The sequence below is a fragment of the Ambystoma mexicanum genome, chromosome 8 (assembly GCF_040938575.1).
Source record: "Ambystoma mexicanum isolate Mex_15411 chromosome 8, UKY_AmexF1_1, whole genome shotgun sequence".
Lineage (NCBI taxonomy): Eukaryota > Metazoa > Chordata > Amphibia > Caudata > Ambystomatidae > Ambystoma > Ambystoma mexicanum.
In genome coordinates this window covers 1596376069-1596399688 of record NC_090929.1, presented here as the reverse complement: position 1 = coordinate 1596399688, position 23620 = coordinate 1596376069, and the positions used below count along the sequence as shown (strand labels likewise).

The window sequence follows — 23620 nt, the reverse complement described above, 5'->3', positions numbered from 1 at the left end:
GCTGTTTTTTTATTTGATTGATTGAAAACTCGTATTCAGCCTCTTTTATGTCTAAAACATGGTCATAATTCTGTTTGTATTTTCTTCTTGTTCGTATCATCCAGGCACACACTCTACACACCAGGAGAAGCAACACATCCAGATACATACGCTCTGCCCTCAAAGGCTCATCACGTGTTTCTTAGAAGATTGACAGTAGGTTTGCTGCAAAAACTAAGGTGAAATGGATTCTTGATCAATGGGAGAGGGGAGACTGAGGTCTAACAGATCCAAAATCGTGTCTTGGCAGCAGCATTGGCAGTGATGAGTAGCTCTGGCCAGGCCACATCAAGGTAGCTCTGTTTACTTTGCATCTCTGTACCCCGTTCATGGCCCTCATCATAAGTGAGCCGGTCCAGAAATAAAAGTGCAGGTCAAAAGTTACTAGCACCTTTTCCGGACTGGCTTACTTTGAGTCTGCCGGTGGGGGCCATGGATTTCCCAGCAGGCCTGACCTGCCGGGATTACAGGTTCCTACCGACAGGCTTTTCACTGAAGCACCGGCAGGCTTTTCACTAACGGTGCCGGTGCTTCAGGGTTCCCATCCCCATGGAGTCCTGTGGGCCTCCATGGGAATGGGAACCTACCGTACTGTTGCTGCTTGTGATACCCGGTACCACTGGAGGTTACATGTCTTTATAACGACAAGAAAAATAGTGGCAAACTTTTTCAGCGACTCTAAAATAATGAAAACAGTTCACATTCTTTGGTCTTTTTTTATTTTGGGGGGTCCCCCGAAGACCCCTGTTTTCCCCACTTTACTAACCGACCACCATGCCCCCACCCTTTTTAAGCCCTTACCCCACCCCCACATATACTTAATTTAAAAGAAAAATTAATTATTTATGTTTCACTGAAAAAGTCTCACTATTTTAATTTCGTTATAAACACTGTATACCAGCCCTGGGATGTCAGGCGGTGGTAACAGTGTTACGCGATTGCTAGCGGGTTTTACCAGCAACCGTGTAATGAGGCAGGGACAGGAGCTTGACTCTCGCCCCGAAGACATAAGACATTCCTGAGTTGCCATTATCAGCCTGGGAGCCCTCTTGCATTGCCCCCAACGAAGCACTAGAGACAATCTATTGTATAACTTAGTGTTTATAATTGGAGCGTTATCTACAAGAGTTTCATAATTCACAATTACACACAAAAAACAAACCTATGCGGCTGATAACCTAGATGTTGTGAATTGTTTTGCCTCTGTTAGGTGCGCTATGCATCTCTGCATGGGTGGAGTAACATCATTACCAGAGGAGGTGATTATAGAGAAATATCAAAATCACATCTTTACTTGTTCAAAGATATGTGACTCAAATCTATAGCAACAACTATTTTCATGCTAAGTTAGATTCAGAACTCTGGAGTTGGCTTAATTACCGCAGCCCAAAAGAATAATGTGAGGCATTAGGGGGAAGGGAAGAGTGAGAGAGAGATTTGGAAGCCCTTATCATTGGGAAAGTGCCTAGTTTAAATGATGTCAGCAGGAGGCACATTTTACAACAATCGTGGTGTCCGTCAAGGACAGCCCTAGATTACCCTGTATAACTTCACAGAAATAAATGTAAAAAATGTACTCATGAGTTTCAGTAGCTCCATACCTGTTACTTATTCCTTTAGCCTCCACGCCGGCAAAGATGTCCGTGCCAATGTCAGATGTCTCCACCACAAAGGGCGCTTCTTTCTGGGTGGCAAACTTGGCATTCTTTAAAAGAGCAGACACACATATAAAGTATCAGAGAGTTTCTGTGCCCAGTCTCATTTTGTATGCGCAGTTGTAGCATGATAAGAAGACAATCTGGATGGCCTAGAACCAAACCATCCTATTCAAGAAATGTGTACATTCAAACGTTCTGGGGCACCCTTCCTTTGTTAGCTATCATACAATGGCTGAATCCTATATCAAGTGATTGTTGTTACAAGTTACTTTTGGAGAGAAAGAAACTAGGAAAGCCTTTGTTTTTTGTATCCTTTTTTAGCATGACCTATTTCGAACCAACCTGAACACATGTCCATTTAACCCTGCCATAAGAGGTTTACAGCAGCCACAGATGTTATGCAAATCTACCCAATGTTTTATTGTCTTATTTGCAGTAACACATTTTTTATAGGTCCTATTTGAATAGAGAAAGGTCCCTTAAAATGACCTTAATTATAGATATTAGAAATCCTAAAATGGATCTGATCTATTTGTTTGGACTTTGGACGAATGGAATTGGATCTATTCTGAATGGCATATAAAATATGGGGGTTTGGGTTGTTAAATTGATCTGATCTATTTGTTTGAATTTTGGATTAATTACACTGGATCTGTTTAGAATTCCTTATGCAGGAAGGGTGACATGGCCCTTTAACTCCTGAGGGCTTTAAGTTTGCTTTTAGAGAAATAACTGTTGGTATTCTTTAAAGCCCCATCTCATTTAGGAGTTCTTACAAACTGGCCCTTGTGGTCCTGATTATCTAGGTGTCCGGACCTGCAGAATGTTAGCAGACATAATCAGGGCAGGGGAACTGTGGGCTCTATTTATTTTGTGCAATTTTATTTCTGAACATGTGGGGTCTGGGCAGCTTTTAGAGTTATAGTTTTCTTCTCTGTTATACTTTGCTACTATGCTTTTGTACTGCACAAATTCACCACCATCCTAGTTTTCAAAGTCTGAATCCTTGTCCGAGAAATACGTCTTTTTACGGACATAGTTAAATTAAGCTCCAATATGAAGACGTCCATACACAACACAATGAAGAAATGCTTGATAGTGTGTGATCTGTGAAAGCCATAGATATAAAGAAGTGACTCACATGTACGTTCATTAGAAACTCATAACCCCACATTTACACCAGGAGCGAATTAATGTATATAGATGTATATAAATGTAATTTTCCCATGCAACCATTTTCTGGTACCAATACGTGTTTTTTGAAACTATAGAAAATAAAATATGTTAAACTGGTCATCCATTAATTGAATTTTGTAGATACAAACTGAAAAGAGCTTTGATATACTGGCTGATAAGTGGCATTGTGGTCACAGACTTAAGTGCTGTTTAGAGATGGTCTTGTATTATTTAGGAATAGAATTGTTAGAAACATTCTAAATTATGCTATTTTGCGCCTGAATGTACAAATATTGTATTTGGTGAGTTTGTCACAGGTAGGCCAAGTTTAGCTGGGTAATTAAGCCCATTTAATGTATATCTGATGTCTTGTGGTGACTTCCCCTAAGGAGACCACCTTTGCATTGATTTTATTTTTCTAAAACTAAATAGTGATTCCTACATTAGTCTGCTTTTTATCCTGGGATTGTGGGGTGGGATTGTCTGTTGGGGGCATTATAACTGGGTGCAGTTAGTATCTTTTACAGGATGAAGATGACTTCTGGGGTTTAATGTTCTCAGGTGCTGTCCCCCCAGAGTCACATCTAAACCATCAAAGTTGATATTGGCTCATGCAGCCTTTGAAATCCATGGCTATCCATACGCTCCTCTGCCAATTACCATTCATTCACATATATGTGATAAAAGACCAGGAGGAGGAATTTGATGAATTGACTTACGCTCTGCAGGAGTACAAAGATGAGTAATGGCTAAAGCACCTACTTAGCCCTCACACTTCTACAAAACAGCATTGATCCCAATCACAAAGGTAAAACAGGCACAGTTAAGAGATATACCTCCTTTGCCTTTTATGGTAACATGGGCAGAGGAAAGGTTATACTCTCAAAAGGGGTGTTAATGTGATCCAATAGCAACCCAAATAGCAACAGTTCACAATTCTAAAATAACATAATGTCTAATCAAGGTTCAATAAAAATATAAATACTTTACTAAACAAATCAATTTAATAAATAACTATTAAAAACACTCTAAAAACCAACCCCTGTAAAAGAATACAAAAAAACTACAGAACAAAACTGTAGATGCACTCTGGATAATTAGTTTGCTCATGGGAGAAAAGGCAACAATGGTTCAAAAAGGATATGTTGTTGAAGCAAAAGGTGTTTCCAGAGTGGCTTAATTGTCTATAAGGTCCCAAAGCAGAGCAGGGGGACATGTACCTTATTCCAATGTTTGGTGGTTCAACATCATCGCACCAGGATTAAATCTGTACTTCGGTGTGGCTCGAACTAAGTTTGGGTGCAGCAAGATGTGCTGGGTGGTGAGCTGGCATCTAATTGGTCTGAAGCGGGAACTTGGTGTGGGTTGAGGTGTCTTTAGGGTTGTGCATTTCGGATGGTTCCCAAGGTCAGTTTGAGGGCCGAGTCAGTTTGAGATATTGGTAACCATTGGTGTGGACCGCTTCTTTACGCTGACAAGCTAGTTGTTTGGAACGAACAGGTGAAATGCTCTACTTGGCAAAGCAGGGAGGAGCTGGTTCAACGGATACAAAGCACTGGTGGCTCAAAGTTCAATCGAGTTGCAAAAGTAGTTTGAGTTCCCTCTGGCCAGTTCCCTCTGGTTTGAGTGGATTGAACCTGGTTCAAATGCAGTTTGACTGGTTTCATGTGGTAGAAAAGGGATCCTGGCTGTCCTGGCTCTCCAAATGCTCTGAGACCCACTGCAGGGTCTCTAGGACAGGACAGGTTAATTAGGTTCTGCTCACCTAGACTTAGGATTTGTGGTACAGAAGTGGGGGATTCTGGTCTTCAGGAAGAAGAACAGTGTATAAAAGGGAAACCCCCTTATTTAGTACTTTGTATATACAAGGGTATATCAAAATCAAATTATAGAGAATAACAAAGTAAACTGCCCCCCACACATACAGACAGACCCACACTCCTAAACGGAACTCCAAGAAATGTATCAGAATTTTATTCAAGATTATAAAAATTATCTAAAAAGTCAAAAAATATTTGTTATTGTGGAGGCCCTGTGCCCCTCTTGATTTCATCCGAGTTTAGGAAGAAACCAGGAGGTTGCAGCAACATGCTTATGATTACCCTCCCTAATTAAGTTTGGGACCTGGTGGGAGTGACAAATAAAGTTTTGTTCTTCCTGAAGAAAGTTCTGTACTAAATCTATAGAACTGAAACATGTCGAGGCAAAAGACTAGTAATGATTAGTACTAGTTATATGTGTGTTTTCTTTATCGATTTGAAACCCGGCGAGGGATTATTGTCTCACCTGTATATGTTATTGTAAATTTTCAGGTGTTTTTTCCCGAAGTCATTTTGACATTGGTGTTGAATAATTGTAAAGGAATATTGTAAAATCAATTATTGTCATGTGCACTTTGTCCTTTCTGTCTCTCTTTTTTTAACAAATATTTTTTGACTTTTTAGATAATTTTTATAATGTTGAATACAATTTTGATACATTTCTTGGAGTTCCGTTTAGGAGTGTGGGTCTGTCTGTATGTATGGGGGGCAGTTTACTTTGTTATTCTCTATAATTTGGCTTCAGGAAGAAGAACACACTCTTCCAAAAAGAGGTCCAAATTAATTATCTCTTATGTCTTGGATGGTCCAAAAGTAAATCAAAGAAGGGGTGGAAGACCCCTACTTCTATAGAAAAATGTTCACACAGGGGTGGACAAAGTAAGCCTGCTTTAAGGGGTCCAATCCTTGCCGTTTTGAAAAGTATTCATTGCCTTCTTCCATCATACCAAGAGTGCTTTGTGGTAAAGGAAGTGGAGGGGACAGGATGGAAAGAGATGTGCAGAGAGAAATAAAGTGGTGGAATCCTTCCCCAACTGTTCTGAGCTCCCTCTGACTACACTAATCCTGCCCTTTCCCAGCCCCATAGCATCAAAGACCCTTTGGTATGCAATGACTTGGTGTGAGGCTAGTACTTTAGTGTATGGTGTGCCAGTTGAATCCTGTTTCTCAGGTCATCTCCTGCTGAGTGGCTGACTTGCTGTAAACAGGTGTTATCCAACTTTCCAAAGTATCAACAAGTGGCAAAGTCCTTCAGTCTCGTGTTCTGCTGGCTGGTAGGGGCAGGCTGTCTGACTATAATACACACAACCCTTCCCAGCGGACCAGGGCTCGCAGTGTTGACATGTGTATGATATAGATCATATCTGGCTTTAATAATTATGGGAATGACCAGGCACCATATCTCAAACTGAGGTATGGCATCAGTTTAAAAATGAAACTGCCACCAAGATAGTAATTGCTCATAACTATTTGGCTTTAGAATAGAGGTGCAGATTTGAAATGAAGCCTCTGCAATGCAGTGACATTGCTGTCTCAGAAGCTGTCAAAAGAACACATGAGACCTTCAAACATGATCTCTGCCACTGCAAAGCAGGTGGTGCAGATCAGGAGACTGAAGCAGCATGGCACATACGACACTATGCTTTTGACATGGAGACTTAAGGAAAGAGGTGTCTGATTAGTAAACCACACTTTCTGAGTTACCATTTGATATTAAATGTCTGTGTGCCAAGTTACTAATGCCCACCCCGCTGTATAACGGCACTGCCTCCTGGCAACCCTTGCACTTGGGTCTGTATCTGCAAACCTACCGCCCCCTTACCTGCACGTACCTGCACTTATTGACACCCGTTGTCTGCGCTTAATTCTTGCACTTGCCACCTGCTGGCTGTACTACCTGTTGTTATTTTTATCACATGTTCTGCACTTTCCACTCCTCCCCTGCCCCTTGCACTCTCCCCCTTCCCTCTCCCCTGCACTTGCACGTTCTCAATGTCACTGGGCCTAGTACGATCATTGTTTTTGTCCTCCCTTGTACCGATCCGTTGCCTCGTCGCACCTTCAAAAACGTGTGTATTGTCACAATATAAATAAAATATCTGTTGAGGTGTTGGATGTTTGAGTTATTTTATTTTATGTGATATTTCTCTCTGCTTTATTTTAATTTCTTTTTTTTTCTTGATCGTCGTGTTATTAATCCTTTGTATTGATTCTTGTGTTAAAAGTCATTAGTATGTATCTTATTGTTTTTCAATGTGGCTATGACACAATAAATACATTTAAAAAAAATAAAGAAATATATCATATCATATCACCTCACATTATAAATGCACATGGAGGCACACTATCTTTTAGCATACAGCAGTCCACTTAAGATTGTGAAGTTGTTTCTGTTAAGACAGCCTGGAAAGTCCCAAATCAAAGGTTATGTGAATAGGCCCAGTGGCTGAAAGGATGAGTATCTGCTTCTTGCTCTTGTATCCACTCAAGGAAACAAAGCTGCTTCGCCTTGGCCCAATCAGTCATGGGTGTACTTCAACCCGAGGCTGGGTTTGATAGAAAATAGTGGAAGAGATTGTGGAAGTCTATCCTTGCAAAGACATTGCCTCTGGAATTTACAGTGCAGAGATATGGGGAACAAAGCACCCAGGGAAAGTTGTCAAGCCTGAGAATTCATTTGTCAGAAGGCTCCTGGGTGCCGCAAAGGGGGTGCCAATCAGAGATGGGTATTGAACAAGTAGGGGAATTGGTGCAGTTCTTGATATGGGGGAAGGGTATGGCCGAACCAAGGAGGTCGCTTGAATGAGGGTGCAAATACGGATGCAAAATCCATTTCTATCTGGGGTTTCTTGTATGAGGGAAAAAACCCTTCAGGAACTTGAATGTTAAGGCGTTGCTAAGGGGGTGGGGGGATTGAGGGGGCTATAGCCCTGGGTCTTTTGGTTGTAGCCCCGGACAGAAGCTCAGGGGTTACAACCAAAATGCTAGCTATCCCCGCGTCCCGACAGTCATGACATTAGCGTAGCCCCCGTTCTTTTCCAGATCTAACAACACCGTTAAATTTGAGGGGCTATCCCTCCCAGAGATGACCAAGAGCGCCAGCAGTGAGCTAAAAATCCAGAACTCAGAAAACAAACTCGAAGCCCAACTTTCACCTGCTCCAATTTAGTTCCATTTCTGTGCCATACTTGGAGACAAAGCAATCCTGGGAACTAGAGCGCTATTGACACAGAGGAGGGACAAGTACAAAGCGATGCTGTGAACGAGATTCTACATGGGCCAACCCTGAGTTCTTGCACTTCGAGGGCTCTGGGAGGGGCGGCGGTGGCGTGTCCAGACTCTTTTGACTGGCGTGGCCCAAGTGGGGCACTGACTTATGCAGGAAGGGCAGTAAGTACGAGCTCGCACACACACATAATGATCATAGTTTAGGATATTGGGGTGGCACCTGGGGTGGCTAATCAGTTTCCAGGGGTAGCACGTGCCACCCCAGGCCCCTCCCTGGACACGCCACTGAGGGGCGGGAAGAGATAGAATCTATATCTGCCCACAGTTTAGGATGCGTCGAAGGAAAGGTTTCCCTGCTGTTGTGATGAAAACAGCTGAGGTGGTCATGATGGTATAAGGATGGAAACTGGTAAGGTTACTTTATGTATTTTTGTATTTTATTGTTTGCTCGTTAGGAGCTTATGCAATCAGAAATACTGTTTCAAAGCACCCACAGGGCAAGGGAGGGAGCAGGAGTGGAAAATACATATAAAACACATTAAAAACACAATAAATAAGAGCAGTGGAGGGGTAGAGGAAAACAGGATGAACCTACTATGCCTTGTGATTATTCAGAACATGCGAGTGCAGCAAGGAAGAGGCATGGGTGAGTGCTGTGGAGTATGAGCTCATGGGTGAGCCACAGGTGAAGTGCTAGGAATGTTGAATGTTGAGTGCTACACGGCCATGAGCTGCGAGGGGTGTAAGTGCGAGCCACCAGGGCGGAGGGTGAAAGTGCAAGTGCAGATCGACAGGAGCTGGGCCGATTGGGTGCGGGATGTCATATTGACACATTTTGCCAATGGGGGAAAGTCATGTGCTCCCCCGAGGGCTGTCAACGTAGCGCTACCAAGATGATAATGATAAATGATGTTTTCATATAGCACTTTCACCATCGCGAAACATAGAAGATATTCACATACAATTATCACCCAACCAATGTTGGTACTAACTTATCAACTTTGGAAAGATGAAAGACTGAGGTGGCCTTGCCAGAATTCAAAAACCTGCACCCTAGAGACCACAAACAGATTGCATCAGTGAGTGCTTAACCGCTGAGCTATCTTACCAGCTAACATGAGAGGGAGAGTCGTGGTGACAGCCCCGCCTGTGGGTAGGGCTCTAAGCAAAGTGCTCCCAGTCATCACAGGAGCGCTCCAGTGATGAAAGTGCGTGCCACACTGAAAGCCACACTATCGGCACGTCTCTCTGCGAGGAGCCCCCTCTCATCACAGGCACCATTGTGTTGAGACCCTCACCTCTCATCCGGGCTACACTTGACAGAAGTTGCCCAGGCAAAGTGAATCCTCGGTCGCCCACCAGCTCCTTCTTACCTTAAGGTGTGGGGCAAAGATTCATCCCCCTTACCGGATGGTCTGCCGGGCCACAACCAGCAGACGCGGCCGGCTCCACCACCCCTGCCATTCACTCACTTTGCTGGGCTGCACCCAGCAGATGCAGCCAGGCTCTAATCGTAGTCCTGTCCTTCCCCCCTCATCATGCTATACGTGGTTGCTGGGAAATAGCCAGTTTCCAACAAACACTCCAAGCTCATTGCTTTTTAGTTTGGGCTATAAGGTGGCAAAACTATTGCATTACAGTACAGATAGGGGGAAATGGCAGATGAGGAGGGACGCAAAGCATGCAGGTGTTTGGTTATTTGCCCACCCCTTGACTGCCCATGGCATGCTAATCCCTATGGCCATTCACACCCAGTTCTTGCCCCTTCTGCCCAAAACACACCCTCCTCTTTTGAGCTTGCTTTACTCAAGCCTTACCATCAGACCATGCACTCAGCGTGCCTGCAAGTGTTTTCTTAAAGCAGTTTTCTGAGACTTAATGACTTAATTGGAGTTCTAAAAACGCTAATGGTGTAATAAAAATGTCTTAACCAGGTCTGGCTTCAGCCGCTCTATTTATAAGCACTATTTATATCCTTCACTGAAGTCGTGTTAATAACAAGCATTGGCAAAGTCAACCGTTTTGTCTTGTGTATAACCTTTAGGCATTTGCCAGGCACTGCTATTTGATACCCATTTACTTGCACTATTTTGCATGTGCTAGCATTGATAGCAAGTTAATACCACTACGGCAGTCCCTTGCAAGTGTCTTTCCTGGGCCTACACAAAAGCTCAAACTATTGGCATTACCATTGCTTGTTTTTTTATAACTCACCCTGATGAGTGATAACAGCTTTATACATCAAGCCCTCTGGCTGTACCATGAGTTATGCGCCAATAAACCTTGTTAAATGCCCTTGCTGCATTCAGGCCTGTAACTCGGTCTTCAGGGTCCATACTCCTGGTTCAGCCTTCAGACTAGGTTGCTAAATGTTAAGTAAGGGACCGTGAGAAACCTAAGGGTATTCTCTCATTAAGACCCCGAGAGTCCCCTATTCCAGTGGCCAGGGGAGGGCCATCGCTCTTGGGTCCCAACTCTGGGGGTGGACGAGCGAGGGAGGATCACCTGGGTAGAGGAATCCGGGTCGCCTTTGTGGGAATTCCCCAGGCGAGACGCAGTATTCTGACGGGGTGACAGAAGAGGAGGAGGAATTCCCGGACGCCTTCATGGGATACGTTGATTCCCGTCACCCTAATCCATGTCTCGTTTTCCCTAAATTCAATCCCATCATTAATGTCCAGGGGGGTGGTTGGAGAGGAGAGTCAATTGCCCAGGGTGGGGGAGGAAGAGAAACCAATTAAAACCAAGCCAGGAGTCTGAAGTTAATGTCCATTCATCCACTACCAATGTAAACCACAGGGAATGCCACCAAAATCCAGGCTTGTATAATCAACCATCAGAAATATGGAAGGGGCAACCATCCCCTTAAGGGAAAACCAGGTTAAAAGATGTCCCTATGTCCATTTTCAATTGCCTGATAAAATAGTGGGAAATAGACTTATCCTCCAAACCCCTTCCATCACCCCCTCCCCATTTCCAACCAATACTGGGACGAGCAAGAGGCAACCGGGAGTAGTGAAGATTTCCCATAGGAATAACATGTGGAGTTTAAGGGAAACCGACTGTAAAAAAAACTTGTCCCATTGATAGAGTCAGGCAGAGTCAGGCATTCACTAATTATCACTCACACCTCATTTCGCTTGACTGTTTTTCCAACTATAAAAGGTGTGGTTCTATGATATGATATGATATATGATATGGCATTTATAACGTGCCTGTACACAAGCGTTTCTAGGCGTGACAAGACAAGGAAGGGGGAAACAGAGGGAGGACAAAACAACGATCTTACTAGGCCTTGTGTCATTCAGATCGTGCGAGTGCAGGGAAGTGGGAGGGGAGAAGTGCCGGTGGGGTTGGGGAGGAGAATTGCAGGTAACTCAATAAGTGCAGCCAGCGGGCGGCTTATAAGTGCAGACAGGAGGGACTGTAGGGTTGCAGATACAGACCAAAGTGCTGGGGGAGTCCGGAGGTAGTGCAAGGGCAACTGCACATGCAGGAGCCTGGGCCTGAGTACAGAGGGTAGCCATGTGACCAATGCGTGGAGCAGTCGGGACATCAGCAGGGGAGAAGAAGAGAGAAAGCGGAAGCGAAAAGGAAGGTTAGAGGGAGTGTGGTCGCAGACCCCAGAAAGCCTTGTGGATGATGGAAAGGGTCTTGAACTTGATCTTTGCCACCAAAGAGAGCCAGTGCAGAGATGTCAGAGCTAGAGAGATACGATTCCTGTACTTGAAGCCAAGGACAATTCTCGCAGTCCTGTTCTCGATAAGTTGTAGAGGTCGGAGAGTAGAGGCAGGCAGATTTAGAAAGAGGCTGTTGCAGTAGTCCAGCCTACAGAGGACCAGAGCTCTGGAGACAGTGAGCTTCTGGGGGAAAGTGAGGAAAGGAAGAATACCTTTGAAGAGGTGCAGCTGATAGTTTGACTTCTTACAGATGTCAGAGATGTGAGGAGAGAAGGAGAGGGTGGATTAAAGATGACACCAAGGTTCTTAGCCTCACAGGTAGGAGCAGGAAGAGGGCCCAGAGTGGGCAGCCAGAGAGGGAGAGGAAAGGAGGGAGCTGGTGTTCTGATGAGGAGGATCTCGGCCTTACTGGCATTAAGGCAGAGATCATTGATGGTACACAATTCCTGAACTGCAGCCAGACATTCTGGTATGAGAGAAGGGGAAGAGGCAGCTGAGAGGAGCCGGAAGGAGAGCTGGGTGTCATCCGCATAACACTGAAAGTTGGAGCAGAAAGTAGCGATGCAGTGGGCAAGAGGGGTCAAGTAGTGGTTGAAAAGCCAGGGAGAAAGGTTAGACCCCTGAGAAACACCACAAGTAGCAGGAGAGAGTGAGAAGAGAAGAAAGACCCCAGTTGGACAGGTGAGAGAGCGAGCTGGGGACCTTGTTTGGACCAGAAAAGTCAAGGAGGAGAGAGCAGCAGGATCTACGGCCCAGAGGAGAACGGCATGCTGAGACGCTGGCCCGGTGTTTGTGAGGGCCTGCAACGTGGCTAGGGAGCCGTGTCTCCAGAGAGCCGGAGCAAAGTACCCTGCAGGCTGCTGTTGGCGGTCGGAACATTGCACGTTCCCATGGGGCCTGTGCCAGCCACAAGGGTATCTGAGGGGCAGGTGGTGAGAACCTGACCTCAGGCCCGCACAACCAGAAGGAACCGATTGTCACTGCACTGCTGCCCAGGTGAGTCTCATAAATGTAAGAGAGAGCGAGACCGGGGAGCATGCGGCTGACTGAAGTGGGACGGGCGAAAGGAATGCATAAAGTGGCATGGAGCGGAAAAGAGGAAAGAAATTAAAGAAAACTAGTAAACCAATATAGATTGAAAGAAGAGTGACAAGATCAAGATAAGTGAGAGAAAGCAAGAAAAGCAGTGTGTGCAAGGGGCGCGAAATGAAAAAACTGTCATAAAGGGAGCTTGAGCGACCCGAAACGAGAAAGAAGGGTGCAAACGACCCGGCAGAGTGGAAAGTGTGCAAGTGTGCATGGGAAAGCTGGAAAAGGTGCCAGTGGGCACGGAAAGGTAAAGAGAGTGCAGGTGTGCAGGAGAAGGAAAGAAAGGTGCCCATGGGCACAAGAAAGAAGTCAAGAAAACAGAGGGGAACATGAAGGGGTGCAGAAAGCCCCTGAAGGCAAAAAAGTTAAGAGATGGAAGAGCGGGAAATAAAAGAGAGGGATAAAAACTTGGAGTGGTCGCGCTTAGAAGGAGCAAAGAACCTGGTGATTTTGAAAGTCTCTGAATCTACTCCTTTTTAAAGAACTGTATATGAAAGAAAGGTACATCCTGACAAACTAAACTACTGTTTTGAAACTCAAGAGGGGCCTTAGCTTGGGGAAGGGAACCCTGAGAGGCCTAAGAGCCGAATTTGTGTTTGAACTTGAAAGAGGCCTAAACTTGGGGAAGGGAATCCTGAGAGGCCCAAGAATTGTATTTGTATTTGAACTTAAAGAAAGGTCTAAGCTTGCAAAAGGGAACCCTAAGAGGCCTTTCAAAGTGGAATCTTGATTATCTTGTTTTACTGCAGGGATTGAAGCTTGGGAAAGGGAACCCCAAGGCATTAAAGACATATGACCTCATTCCGAGTTTGCCGGTCTGGAAATAAGGGTGCTGGTAGCAACTTACCGGCACCCTTCCAGGACCAGCAAACTACAAATCTGCCTGCCAGGGCCGTTGCACCCAGCAGGTCTGACCTGCCGGTCGCAACAGCCCCAGAAAGCAGAGTTGTCACGGAAGCACCGGCACCGTTAGCAACGGTGCCGGTGCTTCCGAGTCCCCATTCCCGTGGGGTCCTATGGAGGCCCAGAGGCCAAGTCTGACCACAAAGCCCATCCCTGCACTAGTCACATCTCTGTAATTCACTATTGTCTGAGTTAGCATACCATCTGAAATGCTGGTCCATCTGAAACTTTCTATTGAAATATAATCCCACTAACGTGCTATTCTTATAATCACAGAAGAACATGCGTAATTGTTTTCACTTTTCTTTATTCTGAAAAATGACATATCACCAGGACTGTATTATAAGGTTATTAAAAGCCACCATGGAGTTCTGTGCCTAAGCCCTGTGTTCTACATGGACAAAATATCAACGAGACACTTACTCCTGTATCCTTATAATGTACAGTTGGGGATACATCATTCTATATAAAATGCACATCTGGGGTTTAGAAAAGGAGTGTAAGTGGCCCATTGTTGCCATGTAGCCCACCAGAGCTTTGACTCTGTTTCAACTCCCTCACTTCACACCTACTTGCTTGTACTGTCACGAGGCTGGATGGCTGACTATGCAAAACGGGGCCAGATTTAAAGTTCTGCTCCTGCTTCACAAATCTATCCACAGAAAGGCGCCACTGTATCTTTCCTCATCTATCCAACTCTACAAGCCTTCTCGTGATCACCCCTCTGCCTCCTCGACTACCCTTGTGGCTCCTCGCCCTCCCTGTGCTTCCTCTCGCTTCCGTTCCTTCTCTCTTCTTGCTCCACTTGCATGGAATTCTCTTCCCCCATACATCTGAGAAACAGTCCACACAGATTTGTTCAAAACCAAACTAAAATCCTACCTCCTTGCCTCTGAATCTCTTAACCTCCCTCTAATTTGCCTGCGAGCTAACATGTTTCCCTTGCCCCTACCCTGTCCCTTACTTCGACTGCCTCCACTCTAGCACTTAATCCAGCATGGGCACATCCATTACACAGCTGGCCATATACCACCTACCTGCAGTTAAACATTTCTGACGCTGGTTGTCCTTAATATATGTATGTCCACACATGTATTGCCCCTGGTGTCTGTCTCATTTACCCCCCCCCCCACCACCACGTGGTCAGAATGTCACTCGAACTCTCTCCATTGTAAGAAGCTGCCAAATCTGATTTCATATCTATTGTATGTTCTTTTGTGATCAAAAGAGCATTGTTCCTCCCTGTATAAGTAAATAAATAGAATAAAATAAATACTTTATGTATTTCGCCTTTTTGTTCGTGGTTGGATGATGCCTGAGGCGCTATTAGTATTCCCACACCACAAAGGCTCACTGTTTTCAATGTTTCTGTTAAATGCAGACAGAATAAATAAGTTGCTTTAACCTCTGTTTTTAATTATAAATACTGAACACACAAAAATAATTAGCTGCATTCTGACCTGTGATGTTGCAGTCAATGAGGAAAGGGCATATCACATATCTAACGCAATGGAAGCAAACTGCACCAGCACGTGCTGCACTTCCTGCTGAACCTCTACAGATGGGCAGTGGTGATAAGTACTACTGGCCACTGGAGACTTACCTCTACAGACCAGGCAAAGCGCTCAGGTCTAGCAAAGACATAGGCCCTGAATCCATGCACTATTCGAAATGGAATCTAGTCAATCAGCATCTACAAGCATCTCAACAAGCCCCTGGAACTCCCCCTGCAAGGCAATAGGCACAATAGAGGAATACCTGACCATCAGGACAGCAGTAAAAACATGGCTGTTTAATATGCTGCACTAACTCGCCAAGACATGGGCCATTGTCAGAGATGGAACATTCCTTCCATGGCACAGTAAGTTTCAGTTACCCAACGAGCTACCTGAGCTACTGCCACTCCACCTGATGCCATGAGGATTGATGTCTCTTTCCCCCACTAACCCACACTAACACCCTTATACTGCGGCAAAGATATCACACACAAAACAACTATGCCACCCACACACAACACCTATAACACCCCCCACACTGACACCAAGCAGCAGAACTTCACACCTCCTCCAATAACTGGACACAGCCAATGCATCCTAACTCCACAGGCACACTCTCTCATATGGATGCAAGTGTCATGTACGTCCACCAACCCAGACCAACGAGATGCATACCCACACACAGTCACCAATTTGTATGACCTACAACTACCCACACCATAGCCAAAGCATTCGTCTGCTCTACCTCTCCTCCCACTAACAAACCAACCCCACTCTTATTTTCAGATCCACCAGGGCACCTGGTGGCCGTGCAAATAGCAATGGTGCACAGTATAAATCCCACTAACATAACAGTCTTATAGAGCAAGGGAGCAGTCATTATCAGTCATTATTATGTGATAATCAGCCAATCACCAATTATGGACCTAGGCAAAGCCAAGGGCCATCCATACATTGGGGAAGTGTCATTATCCCAAGTGATAATGACACCTCCTGTACTATGCGCACATACTGGTAATAGCCGCAGGAGCTGTAATATGAACAACATTGTTAAATAGTAAGTAAAATGAATACACAACATGTGTTTGCATATTAAATGTGCTATTATTTTGATTGACAAGGTTGTCTTTTATAAAATAAGCATTTTCATTTTAAACATAGTTGAACTGGAAAAGTTTTAACACGAGCTTCCATTTGGTGAAAAGTAAAAGTGAACAATCTCTCTATTCAAAAGCAAAATAATTGATTTGTATTTTATCTTTCACTGTGGGGCGTTAAATTGAATGCTGCAAGGTGTGAATCACATTGTCGGAGAGCGGTCGGAAGCGGCTGACATTCTGTACACTTGTGGCTCGATCGTACAGATCCTCAGTGCGGCTTGACTGCCGGTGACGTGTAAGCGTGTGTGTGTGGGTTCTTTCCTCTAGTCGGAAGCCCCAGGAAGTCCCAGGAAATCCTTTCATTTTTTCGAGCAGACGGTGAGCAGACGGCGGCGTCGGCGCTAAAAGTGGAGAACGAGCTCAGACCGGGCCGGCACTGAGCTTCTACCGATATCGTGTATCGTGTATCGAGGCGTACCCGCGCACTCGCGAGGCACAGAGGTGGGTGTCCGCTGTGGCCTGAGGCAGCCTGCGGCTGCTAGCCCAGCGATCCCGCAGAGGTGCGGTGTTACACTTGGAGGCCCCGTATCAGTGCTGGTGGGTCTTTTGACGCGTAGCCAATTTGCCAAATTTGCGGCAGCCACTTTGATCTGTTCCACAGACACCGACAGCGAGGTCTGTATTATTTGCACCATCGGTGCCTTTTGCATTTTTTGTGTCATTCCATGGACTATTGAGCATGGTAACTGTCTGGTAACAGTTGGTAACTGTCTGTGCTCGAGCCCAAGTTAGAGCCAATTTCCTCCTCCTCCATCAGTACCTGAGTATGAGCCTGAGCTTGCTGGAGAGACGATGATTGAACCGGGGCTCGGGCCTGTATAAATATATTGATACCGGTATTGATAAGGGGTAGTGGGTTGAGGATTTGAAGGGTTGCAGAACAGAAACTCTTATCCTGTATGTGGTGGGCTGTTGCAATTTAGTATTAGACAGCAGTGGCCACTGGCTGTTAGCCCCTCTATAAGCCCCCTTAAACAAGAGCCTCAGAGATTAATCTGAGACAGTCCGCAGTTCGCTGACAGGAATTTTGGAGTCTGGGCAATTTGGAGTGGACAGTTGAAAAGGAGTGGCTGGGGCCCTGTTTAGGCAATAAAAAGTTAAAAAGGGGGGAGACTGTGGGAGATTTTACTCCTTTGATCCCTCATTTTTCTTTGGCCTAATTCTCCTAGACAACGAAGGGGTAAGAAATGGCCTGCTACAATTTAAGGAGTGGACAACACGTTGATGATCTAAGAGCTCCAGAGTGGGATGGTTCCTACATTGAAAAGTCCCTGCATGAGGATGTGAACCCCGTAAGTTCTCAAACTCTGATTGCCTCGACAAGAAATAACAACATAATAGAGGCACAAATTCATCAAGAACTTCAAGTGGATAAATTAACGGAGGGAGAAATTTTAAGGGACTCAACAAGAAACACCCCATTTAGACAGTCGAAAGACTTTACTCTGACATCAACTAATATAAAAGGGACTATTGATTATTATTTCCAGAAATCTGCACAAGAAAATTTAAATGGACCTATGCCACATTCCTTAAAACTTTTAAATCAAAATATCAACTTACAAACGGAGAACAGTGGATCTGAACTACTCATCCCAGCTATGGAACTTTCAAGGACCCCAAATCATCTGTTGAGTTTGGCTCAGAATCTACAACCACATGAGGAAAGATTGAACTCAACAGTGGTATCGAGAGGGGACACGGTCGTGTCTGATGGAATTTTACTAGATCAACCGGTGCAAATACCAAGTATGACACAGGGAAACAAGAATCATGACCCTAATGATGGTGATTCCTCTCTCTCGGCTTTACATTTTGTTCTAAATTCCTTGGTAAAGGTTTTTGACCTTCTAAAAAGAGATGTGCAGACCCACACAGGGATTTTAATGGAAATGACAAAGGATATTGAACAACTTGAATTTTCAGTCGTAGGCCAAAATAATGTAATAAATTGTTCAGTTCTGCCCATGATGATAAAGATGGAAGATGGCTTCACAAAGTATAGTGGAGACCTAATGGAAATTAAGCACCAAATGACTTCTCTAATGAGGGAGAATAAGGAGATCAAGGATTTGTTATTGCAAATGAATGAAAGAAATGTATCGACTTCTTCATTAAACCAAGATCTAGCAATTGAAACAAAAGACTTAGTTCCTGAATTGAATACTTTTGCGGATGACACTCCCTTGTCCGAATCAGTAATGGAAGAATTCTGCCGATTGGCACAGATTGCTGAGTCAACGGTGGAACAGCTGGCGGAAGACCGACGGGAAGTTATTGAGAATCACGAAGAAGAGGCAGAAAACAGCTATATGTGGAAGAAGAGTTCGCAACAATCCTATAAGAGACGGAGAAGAGAAAGGCGGAAGAACCAAAAGCAAAATAATACAGATTCCAAATCACGAGGTCGACAAGTAAAGAAAACAAAAAATGTGAAGAATATTAGATAAAAAAAATCAAAGGTAAATAGCTTCGTCAAGGGGATTTTAGATCCTGCGAAAATCAATGAGAATCAAAATATCTCAGATAAAGATGATAGGAGCAAGGGTAATGATTCTCCACAACAAGAAATAATTGCCAGGGTAAATAAATCTAAAAAATAACAAAGGAAAAGACTTGAGACTGATAGAATTCCCAAAGCAGAGGGGGATGTACATATGGTAAAGAAATCTATGAGTACTCAAACAGAAGGAAAAATTGCAGACCTGGATAGAAATCAACAACAACACGACTCGATTAGATCAGAGATTACAGGGAAGTTGTTAAAAATAGCTCCTATATTTCTTCAAAAACAGAAACATGCTTTTAAAGTACCAATGCAGACCCAGATTGGTTTAAGAATTGCTCCAATATTCAATCAAACAAAAACAAAGACTGGAGATTTGGTGGTCACCCAAAGTTCTAGGATGGGTCATGCAGAGGACACAATACGTATTCAAACATCAATATCGAATACGGACTACCAAGATCAATCCAAAGAGGTTGGAAGAGAAGAGACTATGAACGTCCTGGTGGGAAACTCATCCTCCGAAATGGTAACTGAAAGAATAACAAATCCCCAAGATGATCCGAATCGATATGCAATCCCGAGACTTTGGTTTACTAGTGAGGAAAATCGAAAGTCTGGTATACCACTGAATAGGAGTTCGATTCTATCACTGGTTAAAAAACTTCCAGAATTATATTTATTCTCAACAAAAGACATTGAATATGTTCGTTTCCCTAAACCAGAGTGTATCAGCTTAGTTGAAGTTGGATTTGTTTCTAAACTGGGGGTAAAAGCTTTTCTAAACTTACAAGAAAGATTAAGGGAGGTGGGTTTGGAAGTATATGAGCAATTGCCATCTCACGGAATAGAAACGATAGAAACTGAGGAATACGAGTTAAACCAAGGAAATATCTCCTCACTGCATGAAACCCATCAGGGAAAAAATGAAAATATCATCAATGAAGGGTTACAAATACCATCTTGGTCAATGTTACCAGAGATAATTATGCATGTCTGCCAGAAGCTGGGTGTATCGCAGAGGTCTCTTTAATAGTGACAAATTGAGGATCACTAGTTGGAACTCTCGGGGATCCAGTTCATTTAAAAATAATAAAATGAGTGCGTTGTTATTTGGGGGGAACGATTTGATCCTGTTACAGGAAACATGGTTAGTAAACACCCCGGAACTCGAAGGCTTTAAACTCATAGCACAACCAGCTAACTGTAAAGCCAAGGGTAGACCGACGGGAGGTTTGCTGATCGCCTGTAGAAAGATTTTATTTAAAGAAATATCAATGTTATCCTGCAAACAGGAAGGAATTCTGGTGGTGAGAGTGGTCACTCCCCTCAAAAGCTCTCCAGCTAAGGAGATAATAATTGTGAACCTGTATTGGAACCCCGTGAGGGAAAAACTATTAGAGTTTCTAGAATCAATTGCGGTAACCCTTTGTGATATTAATATAACGTACCCTGGGGCACATATATTGGTTGCAGGAGACTTAAATTCGCAATGTATCAATTCCAAATGCCATAAAGGGAAAATGAAAGAAGTAACAAATAACGGGAGAAAGTGGTCGAACTTCTTTGAGGATTGGGACTTAAAATTCCTAAATGGCTCCATAGAAGGTGATGTCCCATCGGTTACAACGTGGGAGAGGGGTTCATCAGAATCGACAATGGATTATATGCTTTTATCAACAGAGTGCTTCGATACTTGTATACATTTTTCAGTGGCCGATGGTGGAACAAGTGACCACAAGCGATTAGTTGCACATTTAAATTGGTGTAGTGAGGAAAAAGTAGAGATTTGGGACCAGAGAGTAGAAGTTAATGCACAGAGAAATCGGTTGGTAAAATACAAGAGGGAAGGGGAGCGGTTAAACAAAGCCCTGGATGGATTTTCCAACTGGGGAGATCAAAATATTTTGCATCAGCATTGTGACCCATCACGGTTCCATGAATTCCTGTGGTCAATTGACCCCCCGTTAAGTACCCAGAAGGGTTTTCAGCGAGTGCACAAACACTTTTTTGATGAAGCAGTTCGGGTAAAAACACGCGAGATGCAAATACAGTTAAGACTCGCTAAGAAACGGGCTAAAAGCTTACTAGAACTAGAGATAGAATCAAAAAAACTTAAAAATGATCTGAAGAGTTGGTCTAGACAACATAGAGAAGAACTATGGCAGAAAGATGGGGAAGAGATGCTGCGTGCATTACAAAATAATTCCTCGCGAAACTTCTGGTCACTAGTAAATGCTCCCCAAATACACCAAACCATTGCTCAGACGAATAATGTGTCGGAAGCAAGTTGGCTAACCTATTTCGGCGTAAAATACCAGGAACCAGTGGGAGGACAAAAATATATAGGTGACAACGGAAATTGGGGTTTAAACTTTGACAAAGAGGATATTTTGAATTTGATCATAAAATCCTCAGCGTCGAGATCTGCGGGCCCAAATGGTCTAACTTATCAAGTCCTCAAAGGAAATGGGACATTGTGGGCTGAAATCCTATATACCTTGTACAAGAAAGTGATTGCAAATAGAATAATTCCATCTTCTTGGAAGACCGCAATTATAATCCCGATTTTCAAGAAGGGGGATCGCAAAAACCCTATTAGTTACAGGCCAATTACATTGCTTGACGTGGAAAGCAAGTTGTTACTAGTCTGATATTAAGAAAACTTGAAACATGGGCAAAACAAAACAACATAATCCCTAAACAGCAGACCGGATTTAGAAGAGGCCATTCAACCTCTCTGAATGGTATAATATTAGCCTCATTATCAAATCTGAAAGATAAAAATAATAAAGGAAGACTTTATGGAGCATTTATCGATCTGTCAAGTGCTTTTGACATGGTAAATCGAGATAAACTTTGGAGCAAATTGGAACAGAAAGGGGCACCGAAAACTCTAATTAATATACTAGTAAAACTTCACGAAAGAAATACAGCCAGAGTAAGATTAAATATGGATGGATATTTGTCAGAATATATAAGTATAGATAGGGGGGTCAGACAGGGTTGTATGGTGGCTCCATTTCTCTTTAAGTTTTATTTGGGAGACTTTGGAGTCGCCCTAGAATCCTCATCATTAATAAGCCCAAAGGTGGGGTCCTTGGCCGTAAGATGGCTTATGTATGCAGACGACATAGGACTCTCATCGGTCTACAAAGATTGTTGAATGCCCTCGACAAGTATATGAAATTAAATGACCTGGTTGTAAACTCTGACAAATCTAAGATTGTAATTTTTGAGCAGAAAGGTCGCAAAGAAACAAAATATCGGTGGTCAATTGGCAGTAACCAGATACCGGTGGTAAAAGAAGTAATGTATCTGGGCATTACTGTGTATGCGACCCCTACAGTTGGGAAGCAGTATGTTGAAATCCTGGCTAAAGGGACACAACTAACAGCCCAGATGAAGAAGATTGCCAGCCTTTTTTGTGGCAAATTTTCGATTATGCCTGTTATAAACTTCTATGTGGCCAAAGTAATCCCTGTACTATTGTACGGAATTGAAGCCAAACCTTCGTTGTGGTCAATAGACTGGCAAAAAATAGAAGGTTATATTTGGAAACAGTTATTAGGATTGCCTAAAGGATTACATACGAAAACACTCAGATATGAGCTAGGATTAAAATCTTTAAAATACGCAGTTGATTGGAAACTTCTTTCCTTGTATAGGTCAATTATTGTGCCAATGACTAATACACTATATGGAAATCTCCTAGAAAATATGAATCTTGATTCCTCACTAACTTTGACAGAACTCAAAAAGACGGCAGAAAATCTGCTGACTTATTGTGAATCAGATAAATTAACACTGAGTTCAACCCGCTGAAAGTTAAGAAGTCCTTATCTTTGAGAGATTGGATCTCAACAGGTGATATGGTGAGATCATCCTCTATTCCTGAAGGGTTTTTTAAGTATGGGAAAAAACAGGGTATTGTACCAAGGTACTTGATGAAGTTCCCTAACCCAAAAGGAAGACAAAACTTTATGAGGGTACGGTTAAACTTGATTAAAACTGGATCAGTATTAACCAAATGGGGAGTCACTGAAGGGGCCCGGAGTCTATGCAAGGAATGCTCAGATATAAGCAAACAAACTTTAGAGCACCTGCTAAGATTCTGTAAAGGCACTTGGAAAATTAGGGTGGAACATTTAGGGAATTCAGTTGGGTCATTGGATAGATTATCCCCCGACACTTTCTGGGAAAGAATGATTGCGGGCCATGAAACAAAATTGACCCTAAATATTTTAAGGGTTTTGCAATTGACAGGTTTTATATCGTCAGAATACTGTTGATTGATTGTTGAAGTAAGGGGGAAAACTGTTTTATAGGAAAATTAGATATTGATGTGATGAATTCAATTTTAATATGCTAACTTTATAAGATTTTGATGAATTAGTTTTAAATGTTATCTAGATATAATTTATAATATGATGTTTGCATGTATATACGTTTTGCTTTTGAATGTGTAAAAAAACCCAAATGTGGTTATATCACAATAAATAAAAAAAAAAAATAAAAAAAAAAAGAATGTTACTGTCATGTTGATGAAGCAGTGAGAACAAAGTGTAGTGTCTTGTTAAAAGCTATCTTGCTGGGAAATTGAATGTCTATTTCCTGAAGGCAGATACATATTTTATATTGTTCACCTGACTGCTTCTGAAGTCAGAATGTTAGGAATGCAGTCAATACTAGTAGCTATTGACTGCATTCCAAGAACTGTGATTGGCTGAGGGGAGGTCAATAATAACCTCTATGCTCTGATACTTGTTAAGGCTTACAGTGCTTCTCAAACAATACAGAAATGTGCGAGGTGTGGCCTAATGTATTTAAAGAAACACACAGAGAAAACTACAGCGAATAGTTGC

At 43.2% G+C, this 23620-nt stretch overlaps 1 protein-coding gene across 1 annotated transcript in view; it reads right to left on the bottom strand.

Annotated features, from left to right (window-relative positions):
- The window catches only part of TECTB (tectorin beta), a 241620-nt gene that overhangs the window by 55690 nt on the left and 162310 nt on the right, over positions 1-23620 (bottom strand). The window contains exon 6 of the mRNA XM_069612212.1: positions 1641-1744. Coding sequence (XP_069468313.1) covers positions 1641-1744 — 104 coding nt within the window. The remainder of the gene's footprint in view (positions 1-1640; positions 1745-23620) is intronic.